This window comes from Aethalodelphis obliquidens, unplaced genomic scaffold (assembly GCF_003676395.1).
Source record: "Aethalodelphis obliquidens isolate GAN/ISIS:26980383/991018 unplaced genomic scaffold, ASM367639v1 scaffold9, whole genome shotgun sequence".
In the NCBI taxonomy this organism is placed as follows: Eukaryota; Metazoa; Chordata; class Mammalia; order Artiodactyla; family Delphinidae; genus Aethalodelphis; species Aethalodelphis obliquidens.
Genome location: NW_020837953.1, coordinates 28,587,059 through 28,598,572, shown reverse-complemented (window position 1 = coordinate 28,598,572; position 11,514 = coordinate 28,587,059). Strand labels below are relative to the sequence as shown.

General features: G+C 58.6%; 1 protein-coding gene across 1 annotated transcript in view; it reads right to left on the bottom strand.

Annotated features, from left to right (window-relative positions):
- Nucleotides 1-224: 224 nt before the first annotated feature.
- Nucleotides 225-11,514, bottom strand: part of SDC3 (syndecan 3) — a 37,828-nt gene continuing 26,538 nt past the window's right edge. Inside the window, exons 2-5 of the mRNA XM_027109389.1 lie at nucleotides 9,658-9,775; nucleotides 7,447-8,060; nucleotides 5,237-5,528; nucleotides 225-4,273 (exon numbers count right to left, since the gene is read on the bottom strand). Of these exons, the coding sequence (XP_026965190.1) occupies nucleotides 4,107-4,273; nucleotides 5,237-5,528; nucleotides 7,447-8,028 (1,041 nt within the window). The 5' untranslated portion in view covers nucleotides 8,029-8,060; nucleotides 9,658-9,775 and the 3' untranslated portion in view covers nucleotides 225-4,106. The remainder of the gene's footprint in view (nucleotides 4,274-5,236; nucleotides 5,529-7,446; nucleotides 8,061-9,657; nucleotides 9,776-11,514) is intronic.

The window sequence follows — 11,514 nt, the reverse complement described above, 5'->3', positions numbered from 1 at the left end:
CCGCCCAACCGCAGCGCCCACAGCCTGGCCGCAGTCAGCTCCACGGCTTCCCAAACACTCTCAACCAAGAGCAGCTCTCACCATAACGGTTCCCGCGAGGGGCCGTCGCTCAATTTTCTTTGCTGGCTTCTCAATTTCTTTTAAAGGGGGATGTGGCTGAGGCCCAAATGGGACTGTGGGCTGCCCCTCCCCAAAGGACCTCCATGCTTATCTCACACTCTGACCACAGGACATCATTTCGGTTTAATTTTATTTCCTCTTATAAATGGGCACAGCACAGGAAGTGTTAAAAAAAAAAACAAAACAGAAAAACCACAGTTCCTTCACAAGGCTGGGACAGGTGAGCACCCACAGTGGGGCAGGTGCCTTGGTTTCTTTTTCCACCGCTTTTTCGTATTTAAAGTTTTGGCCATGAACTCAGGACAGGTATGGTTAATAAACAGGTTATGAGGGAGAGAAGGGGCAGGGAAGGCCTGGGGGAGGGAAGGACAAACTCCCCCCACCCCAGGCCGGGTTCTTGGCGGGATCGTATAGGAGAAGGGATGCACAGGAGGGACACTGTCTCCAGGGGGCTCTCCGGAGCCAGACTGCTGCCTACGAAAAATATCTACATGCATTCGCCACGCTGGGGCTGGTGCGCCGAGTTGCCTGGTGGGCACCCGGGGGATGCTGGGGCCATCAGCCCTTAGATGGCAACTCGGGGGCCCAGCCTCGGCGTCTCTGTAAATCTGTACACAGTCTGTGGGCTTCTATTTACAGGCAGGAGGCCTGGGGAAGCAAGTCCAGGGTGGTGGCTGTCAGGAGAAGAAATTCAGGAGCGCCAAGTAGGCAGTGCCCACTCCTGTCCCGTGAGGCAGAGGTGTGTCTGCTCCCTGTGCCCAGGGCCCCAGCTTGGAAGCCTGGACAGATGGCTTCGCCAACCCCAGGAGGGGCTGACCTGCGCGGCCCCGCCCCGGTGACCACCCATCCGCTTCCGAACAAGGGGACCAACCCTTCGGGGGAGGCATCCCTCTGGCCCCCTGGGGAGACAGAGCTTGGGCTCTAGCAGTCACTGCTGAGGGGTGGCCCCAGCCCGCCTTGCACTCTCTGGCAGCTGAGGCCCCAGGGAGGCTGTCATGCACACACGCTCCCTCTTCCTTTGGAACTGGCCACGTTTCCCGGCAATGCCAGGGCCCTGCAGGACGCCCTCCCCGGGAGCACTGGGGTGGCTGGGGACATATTTGGGCAGGGCCTGCACGCATCACACCATGTATCCAGGCAGGGTGAGGCCTGCACTCACACTGCACGTAGGAGAGCTCCAGCTCGTCCTTTGTGCCGCCCACTCTGGGATCGCCCACTCTGGGATCGCTGCGCTGGACTTGGGCTGGCTGGGATGGATTTGGGCTGATCGGATGGTGTGAAACTTCATGAAGGTAAAGCCTGGACATTTTTCTTGGTTCCAGGGCTCCATGAACGAGGCCCTCGGCCTCTTCTCGCAAATGCTAAGGACACAGAGAAAAGGCCGGTGCCGGGAGGCCCCAAGTTAGAAGCCAGCCCACAGAGCATGAGGAGTTAGGCCTGCTGGGGCCAGGCTGGACCCATGCAGCCACTCTGAGCCCACTCCAGCCAGCCTACGCCCTGCTCAGCCGTCCTGTGCTCCACCCTGCACCCACCACGGGCCCCAGCCCCATGCCGAGGCTGTGCCCACTGCTGGGTCTCTTACCCCAGATGCAGCATCCCAGAGCTCCCCTGGGTGGTCCAGATCCCCTCTCCTTGCTCCCTGGCTTCTCAGCCTTGGCCTGCCCAGGCCTTCTCACCAGAGCTGCTGCCCCAAGACAGCAGCCCGCCAGGAAGCAGGGTAGAGGGAGGCTGGGACTTTGGTCTCTCCTGTCCCCAGCCCTTACACTCCAGGGATGACTGAGGCCAGGTCACCTCCAGCAGATCGTGGGCCCAGGAGGCCTCCCCCTACTCCTGCCCCTCAAAGAGTGGGACCAGCTAGGTTCCTCACCAGCCTCCAGGCCCTGCCAAGGGGGCCTGCAAGTCTGAAAGATGGAGCCCCAGCCTGGGAGTAGGACAGTGGAAAAGACAGGCTGCAAAGCTCCCCGGGACCTCACCCTCACCGCCTCAGGCACCCCCAGCCCTCACCCTGCACAAGTCTATTGCCAGCGAGTCTTGAAAAGGGAACAGAAATAAAACCCAGTCTCCTGACTTGAATCTGGGTTGTGGGCAAGGGGTGGGGGTGTGAGGCCCAGACCGTCACAACTCAGACCACATCCCTCGGCTCCAAGAGGCCCCACCAAGCACAGCCCCCATAGATTTGTGACCCCACATTTAAAGTATCTACATAAGAGGCCCCATCTGCCAGGGTAACAGAGACGGGGAGGCGGGCTGGGGCCCGTGACACCCCGGCTCCAGCCTGGCCGCAGCTCTCGGCCTGGGGCAGTGCGTCTGGATGGGCTGCTTCCAGCTGCAGCCAGGACAACCGCCAGGTTGTCTGGCCAAATGAATGGGCAGGTGTCCACGGGAGGCCCCCAGGGGCCCAGGGGTGGGGCTGAGGTGGACCCGGCAAGGCCAAAGGGAGAGGGCGCAGAGGGCCCAGGCGCAGGGCCCACCCTCGCAGGCACTTTGGAGACTTGTGTCCTGGGAGGCAGAGTCGGACCCCAGCTCAGAGCAGGAGGGGGACGTAGGGAGCCCAGGAGCCCCACCGCATGCTCCCTCCCGACCCGGGGCCTTTGGTCCTGGGGGACCCAAGCCCCCTCCCCAGCCCAAGGCTGAATTCCGGGAACCAGTCTGCCTTCCTCAGCAAGTGGGGGACTTGCCCCCGAGCAAGCCCTTTGCAGGCTACAGAGGGGAGGGAAGCAGGCAGGGTGAAGCCAGGCTCAGCAGGTGTGCAACGTCCTGAGGGGGCTTGTGGCAATGGCCCCCACACCGCACTTCATTCCAGGAAAGGCAAGTGTCCAAGTGTGAGAGCGGGGCTGTGTGGGTGAGACTGCAACCACGTGGGATTGCATCAGACCTGCCAGGGTGGGTGGCAATGTGGTTGGTGAGGGTGTCGTGAGGGCTGAGTGTGAAGGGCACCTCAGGGGACCCAATATGGGCTGATTGTTCTGGCCTAATGGCACCCTCCCCAGTGAGCCTGAAAGCTGGAGGCAACGTGTGTGGTGTCAGGTGTATGGGTGGGTGGGGGGTGGGAGGAGTGTGGCAGAGAGGGAGGCAGGCCACACCGTCACCACTGGGTAACGATGATTAGTGACTTGCATTGTCATAAGCATTTGGGGGCACGTAAGAAATGAATAAACCTCTTTGGAAGAACGTGTGTGTCTCTGACATGTCTGGATTGGCTGGGTGGTCAAGACTGCATATGATTTTGTCACTGCGTGCTTTTGTCTGTGTGTGACAATACGTGTGACCATGTGGGAGATAGTGTCTGTGCAGAGTCCACTTGGAAGGAGGTCCAAGCAGCCCAGCCCCTCCTCACCAGTGGCTGCAGAGCACTCGGGAAGCCAATTCCTCAGGGGCAGACCGGGAAGGAGGTGAAGCCTGTGGGTGCATGTGCAACGGGCAAGGGTGAGGGAAAACGACCCCACAACCCCAGAGAGGCCAGGACAATACAGGTTGGTGGTGAGGGGTACTGTCTCACCCAGGCAGGGAGGGGGCCTGGGAGAGAAGCAAGAGGTTGCAGTGTCTCAATGATTTCAAGGGCTGAGTTTGCCAAATGCTTGTCCTGGAAACCAGCCTGAGTGCCTCTCTGCCCCCAAAAGGAAACCTCAGTCAGCCCCATGGGGCCAGGTTGGGGCTTAAGCCCCACCCCTTCTTCCACCAGCCAATCAGGAGTTTCCTTCCTCCTGTCCACCTGACATGAGGTCCTAAAGCCCCAGGCTGGTGGGGGCGAACAAGTGATGAGCTCATAAGGGCACAGTCTGGAGCAGATGGCAATGCCCCCTGTCCCTTGGGGAAGAGCTGTGTGAAGCTGGCAGTCTGGGCAGACCTTGGGAGGGTGGCAGAGATGAACTGGGGCCAGGCTGTCTCCCAGGCCCAGTCCCAGTCCCAGGGTGGGACTGGTGGCTCTGGGCCAGGGAGTGGGCGCAGGGGTGGCGCTGAGGCTACAGGGAGGCACTCTGGCTCCGCTAGGCGTAGAACTCCTCTTGCTTGTCGGGCTTCTGGTATGTGACGCTCGCCTGTTTGGGCTCCTCCAGCGTGTAGCTGCCCTCGTCCTTCTTCTTCATGCGGTAGATGAGCAGTGTGACCAGGAAGGCGGCAAAGAGGGCGCCCACCACCCCGCCCACAATCACAGCTGTGGAGGAAGAGGGCAGAGGTCAAGAGCCAGAGGCAGGGTGGGACGAGCTTAGAGCCTGAGGAGAGGGCAGAGGGCCCTGGGGGATGGGGGCAAGAGTTGGGAGAGGGCTGGGAATCTCGAACCTGAGACCAGAGTTGGAGTGAAGTTTGGAGTCAATGCTAAAACACCAGCACTGGCTGCCCTTTACAGCCCTCACTGCAGCCTGGCACTGTTCTAATCACCTTTTCTCATCGCACGAATGCATGGAGTCTTCACACAGTGCTATGAGGGAGGTGCTGTGCTACGGTCCTCATCAAATGTAAGATGCCATCGATCAGAAGACGCTCCAGTGTTTTATATACCCTTAGGATGGAAAAATCTCTGCCATCTAAACTAGGACACATCCCAACTGCAGAAGGGTTAACATATGAATAGATGTGCACTTAGAATTGATTAAGTGCAAAATGATTATCCCCATTCCACAGATGCGGAAAAGGGAGCCTGGAAAGGTGAAGCACCTGGCTGAGGCCACACCGCTCCTAAGTGGGGAGCAGGGTTTGGACCATGAATCCAGAGACTCTTCAGGAGACAAGGCCAAGGGCAGGTCCTCAGGGCTGGCATCAAGGGTGGGAGCAGATCAAACCAAGGATGGGACCAGGGATTAGGATCCAGAGGTTGCAGTCCAGGAGGGGTGAATCAGCATGGTCCAGGGAAGCAGGGGTCAAGGGCAGAGTCTGAGGAGGGGTCGGAGGGTGCTGAGGAAAGTGCTGGAGGTAGGATGGAGGTCTGACCCTGGGATAAAGAAGGTCAGAAGAGGAACCAGAGGGTACATCCTGGGGTCCCCGAGTCCCCAGCTTTCCCTTCCTAGGAAACTAGGCTCCCAGGAAACCCACACCCTACCCTCCCTCCTGGGTTCCTAGAGGGCAAACTGAAGCCCCACCAGCTGCCCCCTCTGGGCTCCTCCCAGGCCCCAAGTCTCACCTACGAGCACTTCCTTCCGCTCCAGGATGCTCTTCTGGGGCAGCTGAGCCGCCGAGCTGCCCGAGTCGATAGCATTGTCCAGGAGGCCGGGGCCTGGGCGGGCACCCTTGGGCAGCGTCCCAGGTGGAGGTGACGACTTGGCCGCGGCCCCACCCACAGCCACCACCTCATTGGCTGTGTCTGGCTGTGTGGTCTCTTCCTCTGGCAGCTCAAAGTCCCCACTGGGTCCCCCACTCACTGGCACCTCTGGCTCATCCCGGATCGTGGTCAGGAAGAACTCTGGAGTTGGGGTCTATAGGGAGGGTAGCATGAGCCCAGGAGCCAGGCCCCAGCACCCCCTGCCACAGTGCAGCCATACACACATGCACACAAGCCCACTGCCACCACGCCACTTCCCTGGTGGGGCTGACACTCAGTAAGCATGCGCCATGTGCCAGGCCCTGTGCTAAGCACATCATGAGCGTTTTATCCTCACAATATCCTCATAAAGGAGGTATCATTACCCCTAATTTATAGAGCAGGAAATAGGCCCAGAGAGGTTGAATGACTTGCCCAAGGACACACAGCTAGTAAGTGGTAGAAGCAGAACTAAAATCCAGATCTATCCAACTCCAGAATCTGTGTTCCTAACACTATACTACACTGCCTCTATTCTCACCCTGGACACATCCCGGTCCCCACCCCATCTCCATTACTTCCTTCTCCAGCTGCCTTTCTAACAATCCTTAGGGGGTTCCTATCAGGGACTGCTGCTTGGGGACAGCTGGGTGCAGCTCTTAAATACGTGGGCCTGATCCTGGATCCATGTGCCTAGGGCAGGTGTGAGTCCCTTAGCCTGAAGGTCAGTCTAAGAGCACCACAAATCTCAATGGCTCCCACCACATGGAGGCAGGACCAGAGTTAGGATCATGGCAGGGATGTAGCTGCTTCCCAAGTGGGCCTGGAGAGCGTGGGTCTGGCGTCCAGGCCGAGGAAAGGCCGTGAGCAGAGGCTGCACCAGCAACCTGGTCTCAGTGCCCTAGCACTGTCTCCCCTGCCTGCCTGGCCAAGCATCTGTGAAACACCAGGTTGTCCCGACTGCTCAGAGGAGCAAAAAGCAGGGCCTGCGTCCTGCTGCGGCTGGCTGGGGAGTCGGAGGGCCTGACGATGACCCGAAGGCAGCTCCATAGCCTGAGGGCCCTCCTCTTCGAGAGACGGAGGCAAAGGGCTTTAATACCCCAACCAATGTCCCTACATGCCCTCCTTGCCCAGCACACCCAGCAGGGACCAGGCTACTTCTGCCACTTCCTTGATCCCACCCATCCCACATTCCTTACATCTTCATCCTCTTCCCTTCAACCTCCCCATCCATAATACCCCGAACACACACACACACACACACACACACACCTGAGGAGCTCTGGAGCTGACTGCCAGGTTCAAATCCTCAGTCTGCCATTGCTGCCTGTGAAGCCTTGGAAAGGGGCCTCACCTTTAAGGGAGGATGACGGCAGTGCCACCCCGCGGGGTGAGTGTGAGGGGGAGAGGAGATGGCACAGGTAACGTGTTCAGCACTGAGCCTGCCACCCAGGCAGCACTCCACGAACGTAAGATGCAGTATTCCTCTCACACAGCCCCACTCTTAATCCCCCTCAGATGGATAATAACAACGATGACGATAACAAAAGTGAAACTTTTAGCTTACTTAGTATTGCCAGGCACTGTTCTAAGCACTTTGGATATGTTGGGAAACTTAATTCTCACAACCCTATGATTTGCATTCTCTGATTTTCTCCTTTTCACAGATAAGGAGACAAAGGTATAAAAAGGATCAGTGACTTCCTGAAGGCACATGGCAGTGGAAGAATTCCAACCCAGGCTGCAAGGCTCCTGAGTCTGTGCTTTTAATCAGAACACACAGGCCCCTGGCCCCTCCCCACATCAACACTCCCATTCACCCAGCTCCTTCCCCATTGATGTCTTGTCCTAACATCTAAAGACCCAGGCCTGGTCCCTCTTCCATCCCCATCCATCTCAATCTCTTTCCTCGTCCTGTAACTCACCCCCAGCCTTGGCCCTCCGGCCTCATGCCTATCTTACCCTCCCCATCCCTGTCTGGCTCATCTTCAGAACCTCCTAGATCTCACCCCTGCCCAGCTCCGTCCTCCCTCCCCCAGGCCCTGACCCACCCTCCTCTGCTCTGATTCCCTGTCCTCTCCCCACCCACTCACCTGAGTCACCTCCGTGGGTCCAGGGGCAGTGGTCCCCAGGGGCAGGGTGCTCTTCTCAGGGATGTCAGGCTCCTGGGTGGTAGCTGGCCTGGGAAGGGTCCTTGGTCTGGAGGTAGCTGTGTTGACCAGCCTGGGTGTTGGGGCCTCTGTGTCCAAGACAGCCACTGTGGTGGGAGGTGAGGGTACCGCCGGGGTGGTGGCCCGGGCTGTGGCTGCCGTGGTCAGCGGAAGAGGCAGAAGCCTCCGTATGCCGGTGGTCCTTACGATGGAGGTGGTGGCCGTGGAAGGAGGTGCTGCAGGGATGCTGGGGGCGGCGGTGGCCACTGTGGCGGGCACTGTGGCCACAGCTGGGGTCCCTGTGGTTGTGGCAGCAGTGGTTGCCGTAGGAGTGGAGATGGTGGTGGCTCTCTGGCTGGGCTCTTCTGGGACCTCGGTCACCAACGGGGGGCTGGTGGCTGGCCCTGGGGTGGGGCGCTCAGAGGGGAGCTCTTCAAACGGGGTGCCCACAGGCTGGATGTCCACGGTGGGCAGCACCACAGGTGTGGTGGACACTGCCAGGGCGACATCTGGGCTGAACCGCATGGCTGTCTCGATGCCGGACTCCTGCTCGAAGTCTGGGGGGTGAGGGGGAGAGGAGAGAGCTAGGGAGCTGGGTGATTTGAGGGGCATGAGATCCCAGGTAGCAATGGCCATCGAGATGGGGGCCTCCCAACCCTCACCCTTTGCATAATTTTCCCAGGACAGGATGAGGGAAAGGAGGAAGGCACAATGTAGCCAACGGTTACCAGCTGGCTGACAGCCAATGAATGTTCCCCAACTCTTCTCTGCCTAGCCAAAAATTCTAAGGGACCACGTCTTCCAGGAAGCCTTCCCTGACTATTCCAGCCCACCCAGCCTGGAGCTTCCAGCAGGTTGAATCCAGGCAGTGGCAACTCAGGACCTACTGGCTGCAAATCTTGCTGGAGGTTGCAGGGAGGAGGGGAAGAGGGGAGTGGCATTCTGGGAAGAGTCAGACATGGGTACAACCTACATGAACACACATGGTGGGTAAACTAAGGCTCCCTCGGAGGCACAGGCAGAGAGCAAGAGGGAGAACAAGCCTCTCCCACAGGGGATGCTTGAGCACTCTGGACTCCAAGCCAGGACAAGTGAAGAGAGGGCCTCGGGAGAAAATGAGGGGAGAGAGAGAGAGAGAGAGGCCACAGCAGCTCCCAGGGGCCTGAACTAGGCAGAGGAGGGGTGGGGAGGAGGTTTGGCAGTAGAGATGTGACCCATCGGGATGGATTTCATGAAGATTAACTCACAAGAGGCTTACAGGAGTGGGCTAAAGTGGGAAGACTAGAGGCAAGGAGCTGTACGTGGCCAGTTCCAAAGCGCACAGACCCCCTACCATCCGTTAGGCTCGTCCTGCCCCCTCAGGGGGCCCGATCTCCACACCCCATTTTACTACCATTTTTAGAGCTCCTTCTCTGTGCCAGACCCTGATGTCTTAAACTGAAGCCTTCCAGAGGCTCTGAGAAGGCATATTTATCACCATTCACAGATAAGAATAGATTGAAAGAGGGAAAACGGCTAAAGGTGGCACAGCTATTTAGTAGCGAAAGTGGGATTCGAACTCAGTGTGCCTCCCTGATCTCACGCTACTCTATTGGCCTTTCTGGACGGGGCCCCGGAACTGGGTTGTCCCAGGCACCACAGGAGGTACCTGCCATTTTCCTTCACTGCCCTAACCCTGCCCTTGGCCACCGCTGATTGGACAGAAGGGGGCCACCTGGCCTAAGCTGAGCCAATCAAATGGCCTCTGCTGGGGATCGGCCACTGCAACTGAAAAGGGGCTACTGAGTTCCTCCAAGTGGTCACAACAGTACTGAAAACTACGTTACTGAGGGGCGTCTGTGTTCCCTGTCAGAGGCCGGAGGTCTGCAGGGGACCCAAGCAGTGCACAGAGAGATGCAGAGACAGAAGCAGTGGGGAGCTGGGAATGCTAGGCTCTGAGGCCTCCAGGCCCTGGTTCCACCCCAGGAAGAGTGGCCTGCCCTTCCTGTGCTTGAGGTCCATGAGCTCCCCCTGCCTGACCCCCCCTCCCCTCCCCCACCATTTAACTGAGCCTGCGAGGGTTCCTCTTCCTCGCCATCGCAGTCTCGGATGGGGCACTGGAGGCAGACTGGCACTGCTGACACAACATGCAGGGAAAGGGAAGGGGGTACTTACAGCCCGAGCCCGACCCGGAGTAGAGGTCATCCAGCTCATCATCGGGGAAGGAGTCATCGTCCCCAGAGCCCTCGAGGTCCACGGGCCTCTCGAAGTTCTCGCTGCGCCAGCGCTGAGCCTGGGGAGGGCAGAGTCGGGCACAGGGCTCAGCACCTGAGGCCAGCAGCCTGGACATGCCCAGAGGAACCACAGACACTCTCACGGGCCAAGTGACAGTGGAGGGACAGCATCAGATGTGGCCTCCACGGGGGTAAACAGAGAGCCGGAGCAAGCCGGACTACCACTTCCTGCCTTGTTGGGTTGCTGTGAGCACGCAGCATGCTAATATGTGCTGAGTGCACCTCAGAGCAGCGGGTTCTCAGCCCAGTTAGCAGCACCCTCGGTGTGGCCAGCACCATCTGACCCCTTCCAGCGTGGAGAGGAGGGAGGCCCCATTGCCCCAGGTCACCAGAGAGCACGTGAATGATAAGGTTCGGACTCCGCTAGGGACCCAAAGTCTCACACCTCAAAATCCCAAAGATAGGGCAATTAGTCCCATTAGATAGACATTGGTGTTGCGGAGGTTTGGGGTTCTGGGAGGGAAGTACCTTGGATAAGTGGGGGAGGGAGAGAAGGGAGTGGGCTCCAGCCCTGGGTCCTCCCCAAACCAAAGTCAGCCCCCCTGTCTACACTCCCCCCAAAGTATCTCAATGCCGAGAGTCAGCTCAGGGCACGGATGCCGCTTTCACTTCTGCCAAGGGTCTCCTGAGAGTCTGCAGGTGTGAGAGGGGCTTCTCCCAGGGTCCTGCTCTCCAGACCCAAGACTCCCCCCAAAATCAGAACCTGGGAAGGCCAGGTGCTGTGGCTCCTGGGCCTGGACCATCCCTCCCCACCGCAACCCCGGGCTGAGAGCCAGCCCTAAGGGCATCCAAGACAGGAGCGAAAACCCCCAACCACACTTTTGACCCTGGATCCAGACTGAGCCCAGCCACAGTCCCTGCCCCCTGAGAGCTTACAGACAAAGATGACCTGGTGCTCAGATCTAAAGGATTAGCACTTGGATCTTAAGCAACTGAAATAGAGAGAGAAAGGCATCTCAAGCAGAGATAACAGGATAAGCAAAAGTTCTGAGGTGGGGAAGCACAGCCTATGCCACCACAGCTGGGACTGACAGCCTCATCCAGGGTCCCTCAGAACCCCTGCAATCACTGGATTCCCACCACCGGGCCCCTGCCTGTTCCTGGAACATGGTCTCTCCCGCCTCTTTCACTCATGCTGTTCCCTCCAAGAGAACACCCTACCTTCCCACCCCTTATCCTCCAGCCTCCCACCAGCTAACTCCGCTCCCCATCGCTTCTTCCGAGAAGCCCTCCTGCTTTGATCTTTCAGAGCATCCTGCGCTTCTGAATTCACAACTACCACTACTTGTGAGCGGTGCTGGCTTTCGGTATATACTTTTTCTGTGACTGTTCCCACCCCCACTAAACTACACCTCGATGGAGGCAAGACCGTGTCAGACACACAGTAGGTATCAGGAAGTATCTGTTCGGGAACAGGCTTGGAGTTGGGGGATGTAATTCCCGGGACAGGGGTGGGGCAGAGACAGGCTGGAGTTGAGTCTGGGGAAGCCCCATCCATCACAGGCTCTCAGTGCTCGGCTGGTGACTTTTATCTTGGAAACTGGTCATGTTTTATCCTGACTGCACATCAGAATATTGTGAAAACAGAACTTGGCGGCTCAGCGGGTGTGAGGTGGAGTCCGAATGTCACTACTGTTGGACTGACATGGGGAGCCATAGAAGGTGTGTGAGCAGGAGAGGGGCTGGACTGGCGCTGTGATCTCTGCTCAGACTCTCACACTCCCACCCCTGACAGGCC